This window comes from Pseudorca crassidens, chromosome 2, assembly GCF_039906515.1.
Source record: "Pseudorca crassidens isolate mPseCra1 chromosome 2, mPseCra1.hap1, whole genome shotgun sequence".
Lineage (NCBI taxonomy): Eukaryota > Metazoa > Chordata > Mammalia > Artiodactyla > Delphinidae > Pseudorca > Pseudorca crassidens.
The window spans coordinates 103,194,613-103,222,481 of NC_090297.1; the positions used below are offsets into that span (position 1 = coordinate 103,194,613).

The 27,869-nt window shown below is 34.4% G+C and overlaps 1 protein-coding gene across 3 annotated transcripts in view; it reads left to right on the forward strand.

Moving 5' to 3' along the window:
- The window catches only part of MAN1A2 (mannosidase alpha class 1A member 2), a 170,874-nt gene that overhangs the window by 76,599 nt on the left and 66,406 nt on the right, over positions 1–27,869 (forward strand). For all 3 annotated transcript variants that reach the window (XM_067727423.1, XM_067727422.1, XM_067727420.1), the window contains exons 5-7: positions 4,724–4,804; positions 21,066–21,160; positions 27,512–27,635. In XM_067727423.1, the coding sequence (XP_067583524.1) occupies positions 4,724–4,804; positions 21,066–21,160; positions 27,512–27,635 (300 nt within the window). The remainder of the gene's footprint in view (positions 1–4,723; positions 4,805–21,065; positions 21,161–27,511; positions 27,636–27,869) is intronic.

Below are 27,869 nucleotides of genomic sequence, written 5' to 3' on the forward strand. Positions count from 1 at the left end.
TATTCAGTGTTCAGTAAATGTTAGCAGTTATTTTCTTCGTTACCAGTCTTCACCTAAAAGATGTGTGGACTATTTTGTCATATTCATTTTCATCTTTCATGATATTTTTACTTGCTGTTCCTTCTGACTGTAGTGAGAAGCCACTCCTTATCTGTTTTTCTCTTTGGCAAACTCTGTATCATTCAAACTCTGTATCATTAGCCTTTCCTGATGGTAATTAGACAAAAACTGATTACTTTCTTTTATATTATTTTAGCATTTTGGACATAGCTCAGAACAGTTTTTATTATCAGGTTTAGGTTTGGCTGTGAATGACAGAAAATCTAGTATAAAATAGCTTAAGCAAGATACATGTTCATTTCTCTTTCATGCAAGTCAAGTACAAAGATAAACAGTTTAGGGCTGGTTTGAGTAGCTCCTTGATGACCAAGGACCTAGGATCCTTTGTCTTATTATTCTGTCAACTTCAGTATAAAGCTTCAACCTCATGGTACAAGATGATTCCTCAAGATAAGGTAGATAAACCTTCCAGTGGCATAAAGGAGGAAGGGGTAGAGAAAAGATATGTGACTGCTCAGAAGTTGGTTACCCCATTTTTGCTTGTGTATTATTGAGTGAATATAACTCATGTGGCCCCACCTTACTGTAAAAGGGGATTGAGAAATACAGGGGTTTTTCCCCTGTATAGTTATGTAGCTCTTAGAGATTATGTACTTCAAGGTCATGAAGATATATTCTTGTACTTAATTCTAAGTGTTCTAAAGTTCTGCTTTTGCATTTAGGTTTTTAGTCCTTACATAGTTGAGTTTGTGGGTAGGTTAAGATAGGCAACTCTCAATTGATCCTAGCACCTTTATTTCTCTACTATTTATACATGCCACATTAGTCATGTATTAGTTGTATTACTCTATTCTTTTCTACTGGCTTTTCTCTTTATCCCTACATCAATATTTTAGTAGTCTAAATATTTATTATATTCTTAACTAGTTTTATAAGAAAAGCTTAATATCTATAGCTGAATCTTGATATCTGATCTTATTCTACTAGGAAATTATCTTAGCAATTCTCAGTTCTTCTTTTAAGCTCTGGAAAAACTGTGTTGAAATTTTGATGAGGATTGCATTCAATTTATAGATTAATTTGGCGAGAATTGGCATTTGTGAATCTCAAATACTCCTGTTTGTTAATATGGCAGCTTTATTATGCCTCATAATTGGTTGGTATATCATTGTGTCAGTTGGCTCAATCAAGAACCAGAACTGTACAGTTTTTTTAATTAGAGGATTTAGTGTTTAGAATTGTTAACCAAGTAATGGGGCACTGAAAAGACAGAAAGGGAACATTGTGGTATTACAAGAGGTAGTAACTACAATAAATGGCTGCCATGCCTGGAACTGTGAGAACAATGGGGAGAGGTTGAGATCATTAAAATTTACTAGCTTGGGACTCTGTTTTTGATACCTTAGGAGTTCTTAAAAGGGGCTTCTCAGACCTGGGACTCAGACCTCTGAGGAGGGGGTACCTAGTTAGAGCTTGGTATCTCTGAAGGGCACAAGGAGGCTGATTTGGGGAATGTGTCTGTGGCAGGGGAACTGTAACCTGGAACCACCTGCCACCGCCAGGGTGAAGAACCATGGCTGGTTTGACACTGTCAGAAACTAGAAGTAGACTGGAAGGAATAAGTTCCTTTTTCTTCCTTCAGCTTTGTATGACCTTTGTAGAACCTTCTGTCATCAGCAGGGCTTATAAGGAAGCCAGATGCATTTGAATAGTTCTAGTTTCAGTATACTGAAGTAGAGTGTAGAAGGATGGATTTGAAGCTGAGAAAAAATAGCTTAATAATCAGCACAGTCATTTTCCATTCTTTCACTTTTACCCTTTCTGTGTCCTATGTTTTAGCTCTATATTTTACATATAGTGCGTATTTAGATTTTGTTATTTTTATCCAGTCTTGGAGTCTTTTAACTGTTAAGCTTGAAATATTTACATTTAGTATAACATATTTTTAGAGTTGAATCTTCAATCATTGTTTTGCTACCTATATCATTATTATACTTCTCATTTGCCTTTATTTTCTGTCTATCTTATTTGGATTAAATTACTTCATGTCTCTTTTTCCCTCTACTAGTTTGACTTTATACTTTCCATTTCCATTCATTTTGGGGTTACCCTTAAAATTTTAATAGGTATACTTACCAAAGTTTAAAATTAATCATTTTCTCTATCCTTCTTCTGAAAAACATAAGGATCTTAGAATGCTTTAATTTAGCTCATCTCCCTCTTGTCTTATGTGTAATTGTTGTCTAGTTGGTCCCAACTTGTAGTTGAAACTTCCAAATTAAGTAATGAATAAATAAATAAATGTATTTATTGAGTGCCTTCTCTGTGACAGACACTGTTCTAAATCTGTGGATACAGGAATTAACAAAACAGAGTCTTATCTCTAGTTTATACTAGTTTCTATTCTAGTCTGAGGAGAAAAGCAGTAAATACATATAAGATATATTGAATATAGCATGTCAGATAGTGATAAGTGCTTACTCTTAAGGAAGAGTAAGTAGGATTGGAGTAAGTGGTGGTGAGAGGTTGCTATTTTATATCCATTGGCTATTGAAGGTGACGTTTCTGAGAAGAGACCCAAGGGAAGCCATGTGGATATGAGAGATCCAAGCTTTCTCCTAATAGATATTATAGCTGAGTATAGAATTAGAGGTTGATGACTATTTTCTCTTAACCTTTTAAAGATACAGTTCTATTGTCTTCCTGTTTCTGTTATGCTATTGAAAAGTAGGCTATCAGTTTAATATTCAAAAGGTAATCTGTCTTTTTTCCCCTTGTTTTAACATTTTCTTTTTTTTGCTTTGTTGTTCTGTAATTCCATTACCATTCTGTATTTAGACTATTCCTTAAAGGACTCATGTTTTATCAGTCTGAGGACTTTTGTTTTCATCAATTTAGAAAGATTCTCAGTCATTTCTTCTGTGAATAATGCCTCTCCCTCAGTCTCTCCCTTCTCTCCCTCTAGAAACTTTTCTTATCTTCTGTCTCCTGTGAGGGAAGGTATGAATTTTACAAATGAGAATTATATAATATTCAGATGATGATAAGTGTTAATTGGGGAAATAGTACAGAGTAAGGAATATTAGTGATGAGGGGTTACTTCACAATTTTATATTGTGTGGTCAGAAAAACTTTCTAAGTGAAATTTGCTCAGAGATCTGCAGGTAAAGTATAAAGACTGACACAGAAGTGAGTTTGACAGTTCTCAAACAGCAGGTAGACCCACTGGGTAATAAAAAAGTGAGTCAGAGGGACATTGGTAGGAGATGATGTCAGAGAGGTTGTGGGGAATCAGATTATGTTGGGTCTAGTAAGTCATTTTACTGAGTGTAACCAGAAGTCATTGTAAGGTTTTGCACAGAGTAGTAACCTATGCTAACTTTAGATTTAAAAGGTTCACCACTGTAACTATATGGTGCTGAATAAGTAGAGTGCTGAGAAGAGGGTAAGGATGGTATTATTGTTCTAGGGAGTGGAGAGAGGCCCTCTCTCCCTCTTTTCCTTCCTCTGTATATTTAGTGAATGTCTACTATGTACCCTGCAGTATGCTATATATTGGGAATATATGAAGTAGTATAAACCACTTTGCTTTTGAGGATGGGGTAGGATAACAGTTATGTTATTAAAAAATTACATTATATTGTGAAAATTCTATATTAGAGAATTATGCTTGTGTTAGCAAATGATGTCTTCTGCCTATGAATGTTGGAAAGACTTCAGGGTAATATATATTTCCTTTTAATTTTTACTTAAAAATTAATTATGAATGTTATTTTTCTGTTAGTCAGTTTTGTATATTCTGTGGATTCTTTGGTTATTTTCTTTGCCACTTCTAATTTCTTTCCATGCATTAGAATCTTCTTCAGCAATATCTTTATCCATATCTAAATACAAACCTATAGACTCTATGTGGTAGGGTTATTAATACTGCTATACTTGTGGCAAATTTCGTTCCGTTTGTCATTTGCCTTTTAATTTTGTTCATGATTTTTTTTCTTATAGGTAATTTTTATTATGGGGAAATTCAAGTCCTTCTATCATCATTTGTTATCAATGCTATTGATTTTATGCTTACAAAGTACCTGCTTTCTCAAGGAAGTATAGATATATTGTCACATTTTTTCTACTTTTTTATTTCAGTTATTACCTAGGAGTCAGTTTTTTCAACATTATTAATTGAAAAATCTATCATCTTGCCATTATTTTTTGGTACCTGCTTTAACGTTGATTAAGTTACATATACTAGAAAAACATTTAAAATTCATGAGGAGAGATAGAAGTAAAAATGGACGTTATAGTGTAGTGATTAGAACAGAAAGGGACCCGTAGAGAGAACACTTCCAAAATTCAAGAAGTAGAGGCTTTCATGAGGGAGAATAGTCAATAGCATCAAATATCTTGATAATTTCACAATAATATGTAAGGCACATGAAAATGGCCCATTGGTTATGGCAATTAGGAAGCTGTGCTGACAGCAGTAGAGGAGTTTCAGTAACATTAACAAATGGGAGGTGAGATTGCAGTTGCGTGAGAAACGAAGACATAGAAAGTGGAAAAAACCATTCTCCCCAGCATGTTTGTGAGAAACATATGAAGGATTGAAGATATTTTGAAACCTTTACAGCTTTATGTATATGTGAATATTTTCAATATGTTTTCACAGAATTCAGAGGTGTCTGTGTTTGAAGTCAACATTCGATTTATTGGAGGCCTACTTGCAGCATATTACCTTTCAGGAGAGGAGGTGAGCAAAATCAAGTGATACGTTGTTTGGGGGGAAAGGTTGTGAATGGAATTTAGTAAAATGAAAGATTTCATGTCGTCTTTTTATTTTTTTTATGAATTTATTTATTTTATTTATTTTTATTTTTGGCTGTGTTGGGTCTTCGTTGCTGTGCACAGGCTTTCTCTAGTTGCATTGAGCAGGGGCTCCTCTTCGTTGCTGTGCGCAGTCCCCCCATTGTGGTGGCTTCTCTTGTTGCGGAGCATGGGCTCTAGGCGTGCGGGCTTCAGTAGTTGCAGCACTTGGGCTCAGTAGTTGTGACTTGCGAGCTCTAGAGCGCAGGCTCAGTAGCTGTGGCGCACAGGCTTAGTTGCTCCGTGGCATGTGGGATCTTCCCGGACAAGGGCTCGAACCCGTGTCCCCTGCATTGGCAGGCGGATTCTTAACCACTGTGCCACCAGGGAAGCCCCATGTTGTCTTTTTAAATTGTCCAGTATTGGACTAATCTACAGGTTTGATGAAATAACTAGATCTTCAGGTAGAGCTCTGTTTCTTGGGAATAATGATTTTTCCATTTTGAGAATCTCAGTGAAACAAATTCATCACAGATCCTAGCACTATATATACTATGTCTCCTCTGTAAGAGTTATCCTTCTCCAGGATTTACCATTGCAATTAATTACATGGTTGAAACAAAAGTAGAAAATATATTAATAAGATTAGAATTAAGGAATGAATCAGTAAGAATGAATATGGATCCTCCTAAGTCCAAAAATTAATTAATATAACTGCCTATTTAGAAATTGAGTGCAATTTATTGCTGTAAATTAAAACAAAACAAAACAACAGCTCTGAATTCTCCTTTATGGAAGTCTTGGTGTAATACACACAGGCACACTTGAGACTTACCGGTGATGGGGAAGTGGGTGTAGGAAATTACTTTTTACTACTCAGATGGGTTAAAGAGTGGGCTTGGAGAGTGCGAGAAAGAGAAGCTAAAGGAAGAGGTTATAGTCATTTCTGTTTTGTTTTCTGAGAAACTCCTTGGCACATAGATTTACTTGATTTGTTGGCCTAAATGATTGTAAGATAGCTTTGTAAATTTAAGAAAACTCACTTTTTATTATATGTATTGTAAAGATGGATTTTTATATTGTCTTCAGTTTTTATTTTTTGTGTTTAACTTTAAAGTGGTCATTTTTAGGATTGTTTTTCCCCTTATGGCTTCTAGATTTTGGTCTTTAGAAAGCCTTCCCTATGGCTGTATCATTATAAAACAAATATTTCTACTTTTCTTCTGGATTTTTATGATTTTATATGCTTATATTTAATTATTTCATCTATCTTTGTGTGCTTTTGTGTGTAAAGAGTGAGATACCCATGTACAACTTTTTCTGTAGAAGAAATATGTTTGAAGATGATGGTATTTAATATATAGTATTAGATAAATAACATTTATCTTAATATATGATTTTACTGTCAGCCTTTACTATGTAATTTGATTATACCTCCAAACTATGTTTCAATTGTCAGAACACTTCAGTTCCCATTTAATAAAATAAAAGGTTTATACTCTGGCAAAGAGGTTTTCAAACTTCAGTGTGTTTCAGGGTCACATAGCGTGCTTTATAAAAATGAAGATTCCAAGCCCTGCTCACAGGACTGATATTCAGTTGGTTTGAGGTGGAAACCATTATTTATGGTTTTAATAAAGTACTCTGTGTTAAAGGTGATTTTGGAAATGCTGATTCTATACTTTGAGAAACTCTGACCTAGCTTATATGAATAAAATCATTGTAAATTAATTGATAGGATTTTTTGGTCAGGTTTATTGATGTATTATTATATAGAGTAAAATTCACCCACTTTAGTGTATACTTCTTTGAGTTTTGAGAATGCATACAATCTAGTAAGCACCAGCACAAGTAAGATATAGAAGAATTCTATCATCCCAGAAAATTCTCTTTTACCATTTTATAGTTACCCCGCATGCTACCACCAGCCTCTGGTAACGACTGATCTGTTTTCTGTTCATACAGTAAGGAGTACTGGCTTCTTTCATGTAGCACAATGCATTTGAGATTTATTCATGTATTTAGTAATTTATTCCTTTTTACTGCTGAATGGTATTCCATTGTGTGGCTCTAACAGTTTATCCATTCACCAATGGATTGGTTTTTAGTTTTGGAGATTCTGAATAAAGCTGCTATAAATATTTGCGTTAGGATTCTGTGGGATCATAAATTTTTATTTCTCTTGGGTAACTATCTAGAAGTGGGATTGCTGGATCAAATGGTAAGTAAACTTTGGAAGAACTCCCCAGACTTTTTCAAATAGTTCCCTTCCATCATGACCAGTAATTGGTATTGAGAGTTTCTTTATTATTTTTAGCTATTCTAATAGGTGTGTATTAGTATCTCATTGTGGTTTTATTTTACTTTTCTCTAATGACAAACTATGTTGAGCACCTTTTCATGTGCTTATTTGTCATTCATATATCTTCTTTAATTGTTCACTCTTTGGCCATCAAATTTTTTTTGTTTTCTCATTATTGAATGTTGAGAGTTTTTTGTATATTCTATATATTCTGGACATAGGACTTTTATAACCTATGTGTTTGTAAATATTTTCTCTCTGTCTTTGGCTTTTCAGTGACTTAACAATATCTTTTGAAGAACTGATGTTGTTACATCTTGAAGTAGTCCAGTTTATCAGTTTCATCTTTTATGGTTCATGTGTTTGGTATTTTACTTACAAAGTGTTGCCTAATCCAAGGTCACAAAGATTTTCTCTTGTTTTCTTCTAAATATATTATAGTTTTACTTTACTATACTTTTAAATCTATAATCTATTTTGAGTGAAATTCTATATGCTGTGAGGTAGAGGTTGAGATTCATTTCTTGCCATATGGATATCCAAAAATTCTAGCACCATTCGTTGAAAAGACTCGTCTTTCTCTATTTAATTGACTTTGCACCTTTGTTGAAAGCAATTGACCATATATGAAATCAACTGACCAAATGTGGGTATATTTCTAGACTCTGTTGTTGATCTGTGTATCCGTCCTTTTGCTATTACCACACTGTGTTCATAATTACGGCTTTATAGAATTGAAATCATGGTCTTTATGGTCTCGTAATCAGGTTATGTGTGAGTCCTCCAACTTTGTTCCCCTTCAAAATTGTTTTGGCTATTCTAGTTTTATTTTCTATATAAATTATAGAATCAGTTTCCTGATTTCTACAAAATATCTTACTGGGATTTTGATTAGGATTATATTAAGTCTATCAGGAAGTTTAGGGAAAATTGATATCTTCCAATCCATGAACATAGCTTATCTCTTCCTTTATTTAGTTCTTTAATTTTGTTCATTGATGTTTCTAGTTTTTACAGATCTTATACATATTTTGATGGATCTGTACCTATTTCATATTTTTTGATGTTATTAAAAGTGGTACTGTACTGGTGGCACAGTGGTTGAGAGTCCGCCTGCTGATGCAGGGGACATGGGTTCGTGCCCCAGTCCGGGAAGATCCCACATGCCATGGAGTGGCTAAGCCTGTGAGCCATGGCCGCTGAGCCTGCACATCCGGAGCCTGTGCTCTGCAACGGGAGAGGCCACAACAGTGAGAGGCCTGCGTACTGCCAAAAAAAAAAAAAAAAAAAAAAAGTGGTAAAATGTACATAACATAAAATAATAACATTCACATTGTTGTGCACTATGCAGTTGATTTTTATATTGACCTTGTGGCCTGAGATTATCATAAATTTACTAGTTAATTCTAGTCACTTTTAAATGGATTTTAATAGATTCTTTGGGAATTTCTTTGTAACTAATCATGTCGTCAGTGAACAGAGATGTTTTATTTCTCTATATAGAGAACAGTTTTATTTGTATAGTTCTTTTATTTCTTTTTCTTGCCTTATCACATTGCCCAGAACCTTCACTAAATACAGAGTTAAATGGGAGTGGTGAGAGTGGCATTCTTGCCTGGTTCTTGATATTAGGGGAAGAGCATTTAGTTTTTCACCATTAAGCATAATGTTAGACATAAGGTTTTATTTTTTGTTGTTTGTTTGTTTTTGTAGATGCCCTTTATCATCTTGAAGAAATTCCCTGCTATTCCTATTTGCTGAGGTTTTTAAAATCATGAATGGATGTTGAATGTTGTCAAATGTTTTTATGGCATTTAATTAGATGATTATATGGTGTTTCTTCTTTATCTGTTGATAATGTGAATTATGCTGGTTGATTTTTGACCGTGAAACCAACCTCGCATTTTTGGGAAGAAACCCCACTTGGTCATGGTGTATTATCCTGTTTAAATATTGCTGGGATTGATTTGATAATGTATTGTTGAGAATTTTTTTGTATCTGTGTTCATATGGGATATTGATCTACAGTTTTAATATCTTTTTGTGTATGTGTGTTTTGTATAAGAGTAATACTGACCTTGTAAAATGAGCTTGGAAATGTTTCTTCTTTTTTTCCATTGGAGAAGTTTGTGTATAATTGGTATTATTTCTTCCTTAAATGTTTGGTAGAATTTCCCAGTGAAGCCACATGGGGTTGGAGTTTTTTGTTTTTGTTTTTCCCACTAAGTTTTAAAATGTATATATTCAGTTTCTTTGGTAGATATAACACTGTTCAGGTTATTTATTCTTGAGTGGCTTTTGTAGTTTGTGTGGCTTTTGTTGTTTGTGTATTTCAGGGAATTTGTTTCCTCTAAATTGTGGACATAAAGTTGTTTGTATTACTTTGTTATTATCCTTTTTATATCTGTAGGGTCTTTAGTAATGTTCCCCATTTCATCTTCTCTTTTGTTGTCAGTCTGGCTACAAGTGTATTAATATTTTTATTTCAAAGAACTAGATTTTGTTTCATTGAGTTTTCTCTATTTTTGTGTATTCAGTTTTATTAATTTTTTGCTTTTATCTTTACTTACTTCTTGCTTTGGGGTTAAGTTGCACCTCTCTTCCCATTTCTTTTCCTGTTTTTTTCCAGTTCCTTATGGTTGGAGCTTGTTAGCTCATTAATATGACACCTTTTCTTATTTTATTTTATTGATTTATTTTTATCTTATTTTTTACTGAAGTATAGTTGACTTAACAATATTCTATTAGTTTCAGATGTATACATAGTAATACAATATTTTCATAGCATATACTCCATACAGAGTTATTTTAAGATATTGACTGTATTCCCTGTGCTGTACATTACATCTTTGTAACTTATTTTTTCCCAGTAGTTTGTAAGCATTAATATCATAGATTTGCTTCTCAGTCTTTCTTTAACTGCATCCTATGAATTTTGATATGTTATGTTTTTATTTTCCTTTAATTCAAAATATTTTCTAATTTCTCTTCTTCCTTTTTGATTGCTGAGTTATTTAGAAGTATGCTGTTTAATTTCCAAATATTTGAGGATTTTCCGGATAGCATTCTGTTATTGGTTTCTAGTTTAATTGTTTAATTGGCAGTGAATAAAGAGCAAATTTATTGAATTTTTTGATATTTGTTTCATGGGCTAGAATATGGTCTATCAAAAAGAATGTATGCTTGAAAATATGTGTATTCTGCCGTGGTTGGGTTAAGATGTCGATTAGGTCAAGCTAGATAATAGTGTTGCTTGATCTTCTGTAGTTTTACTAATTTTCTGTCTACTTGTTCTGTCAAATACTAAGTTTTGAGGAGTCTTGAAGCCTCCAACTATAATTATGGATTTGTCTGTTTCTCCTTTCAGTCCTATCAGTTTTTACTTTATGTATTTTGGAGATCTCTTCTTAGGTGTGTACATATTTAGGATTGTTATGTCTTCTTGGTGAATTTGGTTTTTTATTGTTTTAAAATTTTTCTCTTTATCTCTGTTCATATTCTCTGTTCTTTAGTTTGTCTGATACTGTTATAGTCACTCTACTTTCTTTCAGGTGGTATCACATGGTATATCTTTTAATGTATGTGATCTACTTTTGAGCCTGTTGAAGGCTTTTTTCTTTTTTAATTGGGGTATAATTGCTTTACAGTGTTGTGTTAGTTTCTGCTGTACAGCAAAGTGAATCAGCTATATGTATACATATATCCCCATTTTTGGATTTCCTTCCCGTTTAGGTCACCACAGAACATTGAGTAGAGTTCCCTGTGCTATACAACAGGTTCTCATTCGTTATCTGTTTTATACATAGTAGTGTATATATGTCAATCCCAGTCTCCCAATTCATCCCACCCCATTCCCCCCTTGGTGTCCATACGTTTGTTCTCAATGTCTGTGTCTCTATTTTTGCCTTGCAAACAGGTTCATTTGTACCATTTTTCTAGATTCCATATATGCGTTAATATACGATATTTGTTTTTCTCTTTCTGACTTCACTCTGTATGACAGTCTCTCGGTCCATCCTCATCTCTACAAATGACGCAATTTCATTCTTTTTTATGGCTGAGTAATATTCCATTTAATATATGTACTACATCTTCTTTATCCATTCATCTGGCGATGGACATTTATTTAGGCTGCTTCCATGACCTGGCTGTTGTAAATAGTGCTGCAGTGAACACTGGGGTGCATGTGTCTTTTTGAACTATGGTTTTCTCAGGGTATATGCCCAGTAGTGGGATTGCTGGGTCATTGTTGAAGGCATTTTGCATCTCTGTTTTACCTTGATTTTTAAAGTTACTATTTCTAATACTTCATTTGACCTTTACAGTTTTCATTTCTCTGCTAAAATTCCTCGTTGTCTTCATGTATGTTTTCCACCTTATCCACTAGGTCTTTTACAATAGTAATTATAGTCATTTAAAATTCTTTGATTATTTCAACTTCATTAAGTCTGATTTGTCACTTGCTTTGTCTCTAGAAAGTGGATTAATTTTTCTTGCTTTCTTAAGTATTTAATAATTTTTTATTCAATGCAAAATATCATGTATGGATGAGACAGTAAAGACAGAGTTTAATAATATTTATGCCTGGAATAGCATGACTGTGCTATTAGTGTTAGGAGCTCAGTCAGTTTAGTCTGAGTTGAACCAGGTTTGGGTTTTTTATTGCTAAGGTTACCTACAAAGTACCACTAGCTTCAAATTCCTCTAACACTACCTTGTAATTAGAGTGGGCCTGTTTTGCAGGCAAGTGTTTCTTAATGCTCTTGCTCTACTGTCCACTTTAGGCATTCCCTGTATGCCTGTGCCTCAGAGAGGGTCTGCCTCTACACCCTGTTTCTCTCCCAGCCATGAACTCCTGTTACTTGCTACTCCATGCTTCCTAATATTTACCAGGTTAAACATTATATGATGTCTTTGAGATAGAGTATTTTTTTCTTACTTTCATGCCTGACTATGTAGAGGAAATACTAAATTGTTTGTGTATAGTTGACTAATTTGCATACCAAAAAGCATATGATTCAAAATTACCTATGAACAGCTTATGAAAGGGAAGTGTCAGCCTCTGCCATTTCATTAGGCTCCTTATCTGAAGGTCGAAGCAAACTGTTGAAATTTTGGTTGCTGTTGTAATAGGAAAACACTAAAATGCTGAAAAAGTATACGTTACCAGTATTTCCATTTTTGCAGTTTTAACTCCTCAGACTTCAGGGAGAAACATTGTGAAGTGGAGGGAAGCACAAGTACTTTGGAGCTAGAGGTTTGAGGCTCTGTTCTGCCTCTGCCTCCGTTTCATAAAAATATTTGTCAAGCTATTTACCTTCTGTAATTTAAGTTTCCTCATTTATAAAAGAACGAGAGAGTTCACCTGAGAGTTGTTGGGGGGATTAAATTATGTGAAGGTGCCTGACAATATCACCTGACTCAATAGATACTACTTTACTTTTCTTTCCTCTTCCTTTGACTTTTTTCCTGTGTGGTAAGTATACTGTTTCTAACAGCTGGGAAATCCTTCTACTTATTTAAAAATAGATAAGTTAATTTCTTAGGTTAGAGTCTACTAAAAGGTAGAGAGAACGTTTTACTTTTCTGACTTTCTCATACAATCAGATTTCACTGACCATTTTACTTTCATACTTGATCATTTTACATTGAAAGCTCTGATCCATATCTATTTCAGGAAACCAAAAATAAATCCCTGAAATCTGCTAAAAATAAATAAAACACTGACTATAAGATTATTCTAATACTGGATAGCCAATAAATTCCTATGTCTCACATAAGACAGAAAATTAACTATAATTTATAACATGGCAAACCATCTCTCTTATATTTAGATAGAGTGTAACTAGAATAAACATTTTATATGCATTCAGTGTTCTGGTGTGGGAATCAAATGAGGGTTATATGCCATCCTAACACAGTGTTCCTCTGTCCTGTGATTTATTAATATTATAAATGTGAATCTTTATAATATTTTCTCAGAACAAGGTTATTTATTTTAAATATTCACAAGTTTAAAAATATTGATGATTTATTATGTTTACTTGAGCCTCAGATATATGACATTTCTTTTACAGTATTTTCTCATTTTTTAACGGCTATCAAAGTGGCATCCCTTCCTGAGTAAGATAACAATGTAATTTATGTGGATAAATGCATCTGAAATCTGTCAGATAAAACAGAGAAATGGTTATGTAGAGTTTAATACGTTTCACAGAATATAAACACAAAATAAAAGAAACAACAACAGCAAACTTTTTCTTTACTAAAACACAATTGTGTACTTCATTGCCAGTAGGTAAGATCATTTCTGAATAAGTTCAGGGATATTTTCTTTTTTACTTTTGGTTGCGTTGGGTCTTCGTTGCTCCGCATGGGCTTTTTCTAGTTGTGGCGAACAGGAGCTACTCTTTGTTGCGGTGCGCGGCCATCTCATTGCAGTGGCTTCTCTTGTTGCGGAGCACGGGCTCTAGGCATGCGGGCTTCAGTAGTTGTGGCGTGTGGGCTCAGTAGTTGTGGTGCACGGGCTTAGTTGCTCCACGGCATGTGGGATCCTCCTGGACCAGGGATCGAACCCATGTCCCCTGCATTGGCAGGCAGATTCCTATCCAATGCGCCACCAGGCAAGTCCCAGGGGTATTTTCTAAGGCAAATAGAGTGTCCCTTTTTTGCCCTAAAGTTCTGAATAAAAAAAGAGAAATGTTACAGTGTTAATTTTTCATGATTTAAATATTAGCCATTATTGTCCTTATTGAACTAATTTTCATTATATTTTTGCTTCAGAAGTTACTGCAATTTCCATTGACCTCTGCATTTTCTGTAGATGTGTTAGTAATTGGATAAAACATTCCACTAAGCTTTGCTGACCTAGATACCATTTTAAATGTACTCTCCAACATTTCATCTTAAATATGTGAGTTCATCTACATATTTGTATACATTCATACATGTTTAAAGTCACAGTACTAATACAAATTCACAGTTGATTATGATTACTGGTTTGATCAGAAGTTAGAGTTTACCACATGATCATCCCAGTAGATGCAGAAAAAGCATTTGATAAAATTCAACATCCATTCATGATAAAAACTCTCACCAAAATGAGTATAGAGGGAACATGTCTCAACATAATAAAAGCCATTTATGACAAAGCCACAGTCAACATAATTCTCAATGGCAAAAAGCTGAAAGCCTTCCTGCTAAATGCTGGAACAAGACAAGGATGCCCACTCTCACCACTTCTATTCAACATAGTATTGGAAGTCCTAGCCACAGCAGTCAGACAAGAAAAAGAAACAAAAGGTATCCAAATTGGAAGGAAAGAGGTAAAATTGTCATTATATGCAGGTGACATGATACTCTGTAGAGAACCCTAAAGTATCCACACAAAAACTATTATAACTAATAAATGAATTCAGCAAGGCAACAGGATACAAGATTAATATACAGAAATCTGTTGCATTTCTTTACACTAACAGTGAAATATCAGAAAGAGAAGGTAAAAAAATCCTGTTTAAAATCATGTCAGAAGACAGTTTAGGGCTACCACAGGTGCTAGAAATTTAGGGCTAAAAGCCAGGACAGGAGAGAGCCACAGGAGAAGCCCCAGATTTGCATGCATGAAACTGTGTATTTAGACCACTTTGTTTTATTTCCCTGTTTATCAAGCTATACCATAATTTTCTGCCTGAAATAAACTCTCACCCTTCCACATTCTCTGCCTGGTAAAGAACTTAAAACTTCAAAGTTTGTTTATTTTAAGCAACGCTACTGAATGAAGTTAATTTATATACAATAAAATGTACCCACTTTAAATGTATAGTATCTAATTAAATACATTTAAATTTTAACAAATGTTTGATATGCTGTTGGAGAGAATACAAACAATACAAACTTTTTGGAAAATTATTTCGCTTGTGTCAAGTAAGCATTTAAAATTTAAAATTCTCTGACCCACTAACGCACTTCTAGGAATGTATTATCTAAAAGTAACAATGTGGATACATAAGGTATACTCAGAAGGATTTTTTTCATTGCATTAGTGTTTGTAGTATCCAATGTTTGAAAACATGTGGTAGGCCAGTGTTTGCAAAGACCTGAATATTCATCTGGGGGCATGGTTAAATAAATTGATACATCTGCTACTATAGAATATTGTACAACTATGAACGTAAGTTTGATATATTTCAACCAGTAAACATAGGCTTGATATATTTAGTGATGAAAGCAAGTTATAGACCAATAGCTTGTGTGTGTGTGTGTGTGTGTGTGTGTGTGTGTATGTTTCCATTCATCCAGTCAGTTAGCCATTGCAGTATTTGGGGCAAATAATAATAGCAGCTTGGACTAAGATGGGTTGTAGAGATGAGAGAGATAAATGATATCAAGGAAGATAAATTTAAAAGGATTGGGTGATATTTTGCAGGGGGAAATGAGGCAGAAGGAGGAGTTGGTCCCGCCTCCAGTTTTCTGGGTTTTGGTACTAGACGGATGGTGGGGCAGTTACTAGATATTGAAAACTAAGAATACTGGATTGGGAGGGGAAGGTCATCAGTTTGTTTCAGGTGTTTTGAATTTGAGAGGATTTTGCTATATTTAAGTAGAACTAAGTAGTAGACAGATGTAATGGATCTGGTACTCACTGGAGAGGTGTTGACTGGTGATATAAATTTGGGAGTCAGTTGCTTTGCTGATAATTGAAAACAGGCAACTTGCTCAGGGAGACAATTTAGAAAAGGAAGAGGAGACCTAGAACCAACCTTCAAGAAGCACCACATTAAAGGTCAAGTATGAGGAGGATGAGTCAATGAAGGAGGCAGGGAGATTGTAGTATTATTAAATACAAGGGAAGTATTTTAAGGAGGAACTGGTCAATAATGTCTGAAAATGCTCTTTGCTCAAATGTGTGGCTAATCCTTAGCAAGATCCCTTTAAGTAAAATGATGGGAGCAGAAACTAGGTTGAAATAGGTGGAGTAGTGAGTGGTAGGAGAGGAAACGGATACAGTAAATTAGGCAGTTTTGTAAAAATTGGAAAGGTACTTATGATACTATGTTAGTAGCAGGAAATGAAAAAAAAAGCACAGTATAAAATTTGTCTACATCTGTATCTGTATTTATATCTAATATAGTGAAATAGTAAAGCAAGTACATGAACTTGAGCTGCACTGCCTGGGTTTAAATTCAGACTTACCACTGTATGACCTTGGACAAGTTAACTTCTCTGTTTTATACCTCAGTTTCAACCCTGTAAAATGGGAGTAACAATAATACTTACCTCATTGGGTTGTTGTGGGGATTAAATGGATTAATATATATGCTTGCCATTATCATCATCATCATCATCAACCCAACATTTTTGTAGAATATTGTAAAGAGGCCTTAAAACTTTTATATGTTAACATTGAATATCTCAGGGAGATGGGGTTGGTATGGAGGAGAGAGAAGATAATTTACTTGTTTACTTTAAATCTCTGTACACTTTGTTTTGCGGTACGTGGGCCTCTCACTGTCGTGGCCTCTCCCTTTGCGGAGCACAGGCTCCGGACGCGCAGGCCTAGCGGCCATGGCTCACGGGCCCAGCCGCTCTGCGGCATGTGGGATCTTCCCGGACCGGGGCACGAACCCGTGTTCCCTGCATCGGCAGGCGGACTCTCAACCACTGCGCCACCAGGGAAGCCCCACTTTGGCTTCTTAAATCAATTCATTCAACACTTGTTGAGCATGTTGAATACACTAGGCGCTCTTTTAGGTACTAAGAATACAACAGTGAATACAAGAAAAAAATTCCTGTTCAACCGTGGCTTACATTCTGCTGTGAAGGTAAAAGGCAATAAACAAAGTATATATGGGAGAGAGAGTGTGTGTATACACACACTTACATACACATATATACACTGTTAGTGATAAGTGCTCAGGAGAAAAATAAAGCATGGAAGGGGATAAGGGGTTTTTAATTTCAAATAGGATGATCAGGGAGTGCATGTGAAGATAACATTTGTGTAAAGAGCTGCAGGTGATACGAGAGAGCCTTGAGGATTTCGTTTATAAGAGCATTTAGTTGAAAGGAACAGCAAATGAAAGTTAAAGTTAGTGAAGAAAAAGCATAACTGGCATTCTCAGAGAATAATAAAAGAGGTTAGTGGGGCTGAAGAAGGTTACTGGAGCGGGGAGAAAGGGAGTGAGGCCACAGAAGTAATAGATTTATTTGGAAAAAGCATATTCTATAGGCTTTTAAAGAGCTGTGGCTTTTACTCTGAATGAGGTGGGAAGTCATTTGAGTGTTACGAACTCTTGACTTCTATTTTACATTCTAACTCTACTAGGTTGAAAACAGATTATTACTTTAGTAAATACTCCAATTAGAAAAGAACAACTAAAAGTGTACATGGATTCTAATATCACTTCCCTCCCCAAGAATCTACAGTGCTTCTGTGTTATCTGTTGTGTTACCCTAAGTTTCATTGCTTATGTTTTAAAGCTCTTCATAGTCTTGCCACATTTTACCTGTTTAATCCCATTTCCTCCAATTCTTCCAGACCTAGGTAATTCTTCTAGTCCTAATTTTTCTAAACCTAGGACCAGTTTTAGCATAGTTCCGTTACTTAAAATTTGTTCTGGTAAAAATAACTGGGAGATTTTACAACATGGACAATGAATACAGAAAAGTTTTCTTTCTATAAATAAATGTCTTGGAAATCTTCATTTAAGTGTTGTTGAAGCTCTTAAACATGTAAATAATTGATTCACTTTCATCATCTCATTAGTCAAGAGTCCCAGTTGCAGAAAACAATCTGTTTTATCTAGTGATTTATTAGAAGGTACTGGCCAGCTAACAGAATCTTTGGGAGGGCCATGAAATCAGATATTTTTGTTACATAGCTTGGAAACATGCAGGCAGGAGAAATGCTCAAGCATACCATGTGGCTTTCATGGTATGATCCAGCTCCATTCCCTCTGTTGCCCACATGTTATCTTTGAAGCTAGGCACCAGTCACTGGAACTTCTGTCAGAGCTACCACAGAAGAATCAGACATTGTCACCACTGTGCTTGAAAGATCACTGCTTCAGATCATTTACTTCTTCCTTCCAAATATTGCATATTTATGTATACTCAGCAATGCCTAGGCCTTGTCTCGAGCTTTAGCTGGAGTGGAGTCTGGAAAATGTTATGTATGTTATCCATCCTCTGCAATGTATGAAGGTATGCTTGAAAGATTTGAGTGAGTGTTGAGTATCTACCACATTCATGATAAAAAAAATGAAAATAAAAACGACAGTGGTGTATCCTTTTTCAATTATCAGATTAGCAGCCATCAAAAGTTTGACAACTTTTATGTTAACAAAAATACAGGGAAACAGCTGGTCATAAATTCTGGTAGAAATATAAATTTGTGAAATGTGTAGAGAACAAATTGGCATTAACTATTAAAATTACAAATAAATGTACCCATAGATTCAGTAATTCCACTCTTGGAATTTATCATACAGAGTCACATAGTTTGGAAACATACGTCTAGCAATAGGAGACTGACTAAATAAATTACAGTATGATCTATACAGGGGAAATTCTGCAGCCACTAAAGAGAAGGATGTGGAATGATTTGGAAAGATCTCCAAGGTACAATAAATGAAAGAAGCAAGTTGAGCCTAGAGTATATGATATTCTGTGTTTGAAAGACAAAGACAAAGACATGTGTGTATAAACTGTAATAGAATTTCTATTTCTGAGAAATGGAAAATGAGGATTTGATGTGACATGCTAGGAGCCATGTATACTATAGAACTGATTTAGCACAAAATATTTACTAGACATTTGAGAAATCGATAGCTATTTGCATTGTATCAATAGAGGGAACTGTGTGGTCAAGGAATAGGACTGGAAAAGGGACTTATGTTTTACTTTGATACTTTTTGGATTTTATATTATTTGCCTGCATTGCATACTAACTAATTTGTTTTAAATTAGCTACTGCTGTTGTCTGCCAAACTATGTTTCTGCAAATAAGGAGTGTAAGGCTGTGGTATATTTATCATTAAAGATTTTGTATATTCCTGAATAAATTAAGAATTCTATATAAGGAATTTTTTCTCAATGACATAAGGGTGGTGTATTTTGGCGTCGTGTTGTATAATTGGTTACTATATATGTTAACTGACATAAGAAGCTGAAAATTAGAAAATGTGTCACTAATTACTTCTGGAAGTGAAATGAGAATGCTTTCTATTTAGAAAAAGCTTATGTTTATAAGTTAATTTACTATTTTGAATATTAGTTTTATATGTAAAAGATGTGATAATATGTGATTAACAAATACATAGCATTAATATTAGTTCTTAGATAAGAACTTAGTCCCTTTGTCCTCATGGTAAAGCATGAGGTAAAGAAGCAATACTCTTTACTGTATAATGCAATTTCTCTTTACTAACATATAAATGTTAATACAGAGAGAACTGAGTTTTCCATTTGCTTTTCTGAGTTAATGGAATGAATATGAGAAAATTATTAAAACTTTTACCTTTTTACATTTTTTTTACATTGTTACATTTTTCACTGGTATTTTTGTGTTAAAGTAAGTATTCAAGGAAATGGTAAATTGTAGATATATGAGAATATCTAATTAAAAGTTCTGCTGAGCTTTTCCTTATTTAAGGAACCTTGAAAAATATCTTAACATCATATTGCTTTTCTACTTGCACATACTCCTCTCTAATTTAGACCCCCAATAATGTTGGTATGCTTTGTTAATATAATGTCACCTTAGAACTTTGATCTAGTCCTGGCTTTCAACTACTTACTTATTTGAAAAATCTAATAATATTTTAACAAAAATACTTGACTGCAATGAAAAGATGGAACCTTAAATGTCCAATGAATTTGAAATTAATTTGAGAGAGGACAGATTTGGGGCATATAGAAGAACACGCCACTTTTCCTAGTAGGATATTATGACCTAATCTCAGTTTTGAGTCTCTATTAAGTCAGTAGTCTTCAAAATGAGGTACACAAATCTGTTGGTATATGCTAAGAATATTAGAAATCTTATTATATACGTCTTGGTAATAGTACATGGTTTTGAAAGTTTGAGAGCCATTGATATTTAGGCAATTTATTGGTTTTTTTGTTTGTTTGTTTGTTTGTTTTGCGGTATGTGGGCCTTTCACTGTTGTGACCTCTCCCGTTGCGGAGCACAGGCTCTGGACGCGCAGGCTCAGCGGCCATGGCTTACAGGCCCAGCCGCTCTGCGGCATGTGGGATCTTCCCGGACCGGGGCACGAACCCGTGTCCCCTGCATCGGCAGGCAGACTCTCAACCACTGCACCACCAGGGAAGCCCAATTTATTGTTTTTTGTACCAAAAAAAGCAGCAGCTGGGACCAAGGGGTGAAGCATTTATAACTCATAAAATAAACTTGGAATGTGAACATAAACATTTTCTTTTCTTTTAATAAATGTGGCTGAACCTTAATGGAGAATGTTGAGGTATTAACAAGCTTATGGTAATTCAAGGGCATTTATCCAAATTGGGTTGCATCTCTTTCTTTTGTTTTAATATTTGTACTAAGCTTGTATACCATGGATGAAGATTTCATAGCCTAGTGTTTTCTCTCAGATTTTTTTCCCAGTTGAAAATAAAGATAATATCAACACCAAAACCATGTCCTTCCCTTTCAATTAATTGCAGTTTCTGGCCATTTCACGTTGGGTAGCTTTTTCCTCAGTATCCATCCACTTTACAACCATTTTCTCTGATTGCTGTGTGTTCTGTGGTACCAAAAGAGATGGCATTTTTTTCCCTCGTACTTTCATGTATCCAGTACATTGTGGTGTGCATCCTATAAGAGACCAGGAAATATTATTGACAACAGTAATTTCATAAGTTATGAATGTTCATGTTTTTATCTCAGATATTCAAGATTAAAGCAGTCCAATTGGCTGAGAAACTCCTTCCTGCCTTTAACACACCTACGGGGATTCCTTGGGCAATGGTGAATCTGAAAAGGTAAATTCTATTTTTATGTGGTTATTCCTGTTCTAAATAAATTAGATTAACTCATTTTTTGACCCTTTAAAAAGGTATTAGAAATTTCTAATGATCAGCCTCCACCATACTTTTTAAGACTTAAACTGTTTTTCTCTTCATATGTACAGAAGCAAACTGTTTTTCTCTTCATATGTACAGAAGCATATTTCTTTAAAACATTGTCTGATTTTTAAAATATGTTCTTTACTTTGAAACAGTTCGCTTGCCGTAACTGTATTCCAGTTTCTACTGCTTGTTTCTCTAAGTCTAGATTTCTGTCTCTTACAAAATAGTTCGTTCTTTATGATTTGCTTATTCATTTCCATTTAGTGCTGTAATGGATTCAAAGTGCTTTCCCTCTTTTGTTTTATGTACACGGCATGTTGATCTTCTTCTAAGTCAAAATGGAACACAGTATACCTTAAAATCAGGACTTCCTATTGCTGAATGTCTTACTGATGATAAAGGAAGACATAATTCCTGACGTTGACTATAGGGTCCTTTTTATGGTATTTACACTGTTGAAGTTCAAAGTGAGGCATGATTCTGTGACAGCTTTATTTGGGAAAACTAATCTGTTTTAGTCATTTCTAATGGAGAACTTTATAAAGTTTTAATTTTCACTGAGAAATCAGTATTTAATACTGAACATGACATCTAGCTTTACTATTCTTTGATGTCATGCAATATATATAATGTAAACTCCCTGTTTGTGAGGAAAAAGCTAGCTAGAGTTCCAGACCAACCTCCACAAAAGGATGTGGTCACATACCTGTTCTCTGTCCTTAGTTTCACGATAGATTTTCTGATGTTTCCTTCAGTAGCATTGTCAGAGTCATATCATATAACTTTCTTAGATAATAAGAATTTTAACTTAATTAGCTTACAATTTAAGTTTGAGATGAAGAAAGACTGCAGGATGTTATTATTATTTGTCTATATAGAAAATAACCTAAAAATCCAGCATTGCGGAACTTCAAACTTAGATTGAGATGAAAATAGAAGGGTTTTCAAGGACCATGTCTTGAACATAAGTTTAATTTTCATGTTGTTTCTTTGTATATATTCATACACATACGTATTTTACTTGGGTTTACCGACCACAGATGTAATTATTTACCTATTTTTTAAAGGTTTTTGTTTTTGATTTAGTTCTACATGTGTCTCACAAACAGACTTTCTTCCAATTTTGCTGTCTGAAAGCCAACTCATGTTAATAATCTAACATTATTTATCTCCTACAATATGATATGCAGCATATAGAAGCACAAACATAGATACTGGTGGAGCTTTTAAAATTTTTTATGGTTTGTTTGGATACTTGCTTTTCTACTTCTTATTTTTCTCACTCAACAAAATCTCACGGAAATACTCTTCCAGGTCATGCCACAGAACTTTAAATCAATCTTTGTGATGACTACATAGTGGAATATAGGATGTATTATAACACATAGGTTATACCATAATTTGTTTAATAATTCCATATCAGTGATATTTGTTTATTTCCATTATTTTGCTACCGTAAACATTGTTACAATGGCATCCTGTTATATGTGTCCTTGTGTAGTGGGGAATTTTCTCTGAAAATGATTCTTAGGAATGTGATTGCTGTATCAAAGGGCATATGTCTCTTTTATCTTTGTGGGATAGATTCCCAAGTGTGGAATTGCTGGATCAAAGCATATATGTATTTTTAAATTTAGTAGTTACTCCCCAGATGTTTTCCAAAAGGCTGTAGGTCATCATATTTCCATCAACAGTGTGTGAGAGTACCAAAATGTCTACAAGTATATGTTCTGTTTCATTTTCAAGAGACTGATGGCTATAAAGTGTTACTATTGTTATTTTCATTTGTATTTTCTGCTTAGTGAATTTGAGCATCTTTTCATAAATTTGTTGGACATCTAGATTTGTTTTTTGTGAATTGTCTGTTCCTAGTGTTGATTGGATTGTTTGTCTTTTTCTAGTTAGTTTATAAAAGAGCCTTGTAGATTATAGAATTATTTCTTTTTTCCCTGTTCTACTACTTGTTTGTTATCTTTATTTATAATAATATTTCATTCCTAAGTTTTAGATGTTTATATATTCAAATATATCTTTTATAACTTTGGGGTTTTCAGTCTTGGTTAAAAAGATTGTCTTCACCTGTATTTTATAGTCTTCTGGATTTCCATAAAATGTTTTTATAATACTGCTTTTTTTAAAAAAATCATCAAATATGATGTTGGCTGTAGATTTTTTAATCAATTGCCTTTATCAGATTGAGGAAGTTTTTTTCTCTAGGTAAACTGTTAAAATAACTTAGAATAAAATTATTCAAAAACTCATTAGATACTATTCTTACTAGGCTCTTTGTGAGGTGTTTTCACAATCTTAAATGTCATTTAATTTCCTAACAACCATGTGAACTAGGTATCATGAATTCTCACATTATGGATAAGGAAACTGAGTCTCACAGAAAGCAAATATCTTTTTTTTTTATTCTGGTAAATGTCACATAATAAAAACATAACTATTTTAACCATATTTAACTATATAGTTCAGTGGCACTAAGTACATTCATATTGTTGTGCAACTCTCTCTATCATCCATCTCCCGAATTTTTCACTGTCCTAAACTGAAACTCTGTCCCCCTTAAACACTAACTCCCCATTCCCCCTCCCCAATCCCCACTCCCCGCCCCTGACATCTACCAGTGTACTTTCTGACTCTATGAATTTGACTATTCTAGGTACCTCATATAAGTGGAATCAAACAGTATTTGTCTGCACCTAATGTATATTGGAATGCATTTTTAAGGTTAATTTAATATATGTCCTGCAAACATGGTACCTTCTTTTTTATTCTTCCCCTGTGCTATACAGTAGGTACTCACCAGCCATCTACTTCATACATAGTAGTGTACATACGTCGGTCCCAATCTCCCAGTCCATCCCACCCTCCCCCACTTGGTGTCCATACATCTGTGTCTCTGTTTCTGCTTTGCAAATAGGTTCATTTTTCTCAATTACACATATGTGCGTTAATATATGATACTTGTTTTTCTCTTTCTGACTTACTTCACTCTGTATGACAGTCTCTAGGTCTATCCATGTCTCTGCCAATGGCACAATTTTGTTCCTTTTTAAGGCTGAGTAATATTCCATTGTATATGTGCCACATCTTCTTTATCCATTCCTCTGTTGATGGACATTTAGGTTGCTCCCATGTCCTGGCTGTTGTAAATAGTGCTGCAGTGAACACTGGGGTGCATGTATCTTTTGGAATTACGGTTTTCTCTAGGTGTATGCCCAGGAGTGGGACTCCTGGGTCAGAGAAGGCAAATATCTTGCTCAAGGTCCTACAGTTAATTAATGGCAGGACTAGGAGCCTATGTGCTACATCAGTAGTTAAGATTATTATTCTTATCTTCTACATCTATTTCAGCTCCTCTACCAAATCGTGTATTACTCTATTCTGCTTACACTTTAATGGTAACTATAAGATATGGTTCTTGTGTCTAAAAAAGCTCATAATTATTCCATACTTGTCATTTGACTTACCTAATTTAATATTCATCTAGGTGATACAGAGTTTAAAAAGTCAGCTAGTGCTAAAAGAACTAAAACCAATAACATCAATCCTTCTATGAGAGAAAGATTTATATTTTTTACTTCCTCCTAAAAGTAGAAAAGACCTTAGAGAATGGTTTAGAGTTCTAGTAGGAATAACCTGTGAACTCTGCTACTTGAATAATTAATCTAGACTTCCAGTTCCAGCCATGGAATAGCTTATATCAGGTTAACTCTCCCACTGAAAACAATCATAAAAGGTCAGCAAGATGGTTTGAAGGGATTAGAGAGCAATTAGTTAAGGGGGGACCCAAGGGGCTGTGATCCTAAGAGAAGGTCATCTCTGTAGAAACACTGGCTTTACCCCTGAGGGCATATTCTAAATTACGGTGCATGGCAATTGAAGCCAAGCCTAACATAGCAGTCATTTAGGGCAAAGAAGACTGTGGTCAGGTCTTGGAGCTGCCAGAATGGCTGAGATACCAGGGACAAGTGTCTCAAGACAGGAAGGAATTGCAGAGGAAAAGCCCCAAAATTTATGTACAAATTTTCCTGAAATTGTTGGCTGATTCTATACCTGCCCATGCAGGGGGACTCAAAAGAACTAGATAACAGCATTTGGAAGCTTATTTATCAGCTACATGGTACTGGCGAGACAGAGGTTAGTGTTTGAGCCTGCCAAGGTGGAGGGCCCTGTGAGGCTGTCTGTAAAATAAAAAGTGAAAAATCTTGTTTAGAATTTAGTATTTTGAGATGTTTAAATGCACTATGAATGAAACTTTCATTTGGGACTTTGGGACAGAAGTTTTTACATGGAAATGGGATTTTGTGTTTATACTTGACTTTGCTATAATCCATTCGCCATGCTGACGCCTAGGTAATCTTTCTAAATGGTATGCTTTATTCTTTAAATATTATGTTACATTCCTTAAAATTCTCCATGATGTTCCATCATACTTAAAATTAAAAAAAACTTTATATTTCACCATAGCATACAGAATTTCTGCACAGTTTGGATTTTACCTAGCTTTCTAACCTCATTCTGTATCATTCACTTCCCCTTCCTGAGCTCCAGCCACACTAGACAACTTTTTCCTCAGGGCCATTGCATTTGCTGTTTCCTCTGCTGGGAATTCTCTTCTTCGTATCTGTTCATCGCTAGCTCCTTCTCGTCATTCATGTCTCAGTTTAAAGTGTGTCATTTTAGAAACTCTTTGAACATTATACATAAAGTCTTCGAACTCATTTTCCATCACTAGTACTCAGTATTCTATCACTGTATTTAATTTTCTTCGTAACAATTATCACTATTAAAATGGTCTTACTTATTATGGAAACAGGAATGTTATATGTCAGGTTCACTACTATATGTCCCAGATAATAGTAGGCACTTAATATTTGTGAAATGAATGACTGTCCTACATAGTTATTGTATCCATATTTCTTCCTTGATTCTCATGTCTGGCTTCAAAAAAATACATTACTGGCATTTGCCTGTCATAATTTCAAAAACAATATAAAAATAGCACCAAAAAATTAACGAACTTTCAGCAAGGTAGTGATATACCCTGATATCTATTTTAATGTTTTCTCAACACATAAATAGAACATATCAAATTGAATTGTCAGTATACAAGTAGATATAAAGGGGAAAGTTTAACAAGTACATGGTACTGGGAAGACAGAGGTTAGTGTTTAAAGCTGCCAAGATGAAGGGCCCTTGATAAACACCCCAGGCTTTCAGCTGAGATCCCAGAGGGCCACTTCCTAGAGGGAGAGGTAAAACTGAAATAGACTACCCTTAACAAAGCCTAAAACCAAGGTAATCAGCCTATACTCAACCTATGTTTGAGAGGAAACTCAACCTTCTGAGAAAGAAGATAACATCCAAAAAGTCTACAATTTTTCATTTATATAGTTTGGCTTCCAAAAAAATTTATAAGGCAGGCTAAAAAAAAAAGAAAAAAAAGTAAGAAGATGTCCTAGACATATATCTGCACAAATGAGATGTACACAAGATTATTCACTATAAAAGTTTTCATAATAGCAAAATATTAGAAATTTGCCAAAGGACCACTATAGAGGATTGATTAAATAAGTTATGTCTATTTATATAACATAGTAGTTTTCATACAGGCACTATGAGCATTTGAGGCAGGACAGTTCTTTATCAGGATACTGTCATGTTACATCTTTGGCCCCAGCACAATAACTGTAAGTTGCACCTTCAACTCAGAATGCTCTCACACATTTTCATATGCCTCTGGGGTGAGACATTTCATTTGAAAATCATTAATGTCATGGAATTCTGTGCATCTATTAAAAAAATAAAATGAGAAAGTTGTTTATGAACTGATACGGAATGCCTACTGAGGTACATCTTAATAGCAAAATCCGACATACAGAGCAGTAAGTGTACTTTGCTATGTTTTGTTTAAGAAAGGAGGAAAATAAGAATATATATTTGGATTGCTTATATATGCATAGAAATTTCTGTACTTATACATAAGCTAATGAATGATTATATTTGGAGCCTGTAAGGGGACGAGAGATGAGAATGGGGTGAAATATATTTAATGTATACTTTTCTACATTGTTTCGATTTTTAGAACACGTGGATATTCTATTAATGATAATTTAAAAATAATAAAATTTTAGATATAAGTAATCTATTGTTTGAGATAATTTCTAAGAGATATGTTTAAAATTTATGTATTCATTAAAAAAATGTTTCATTTTTTTCTCAATCCTGTCTCCTTTTACCTTTTCTTTCATTCAGTGGAGTAGGGCGAAACTGGGGCTGGGCATCTGCAGGTAGCAGCATTCTTGCTGAATTTGGTACACTGCATATGGAGTTTGTCCACCTCAGCTACTTGACAGGAAACCCGATTTACTACAAAAAGGTTAGTTTCCTTGCCTTCTTTTCTTTGTTATAAAAGAATCCTTTAGGATTCTACCCCAAAGATTTGATTAAAGCTTAGGAAATGTTTGCCTTTTTAAAAATTATATAAAGAAATGTCCCTTCTATTTAGAACATATTTAAAATATTTACTGTTATTTGAGAAGATATAACCACTAGTAAGTTTTTTTAAAATTCCATTACTATCTCTATTTAGCATTGTGCTGAAGTTCCTAGT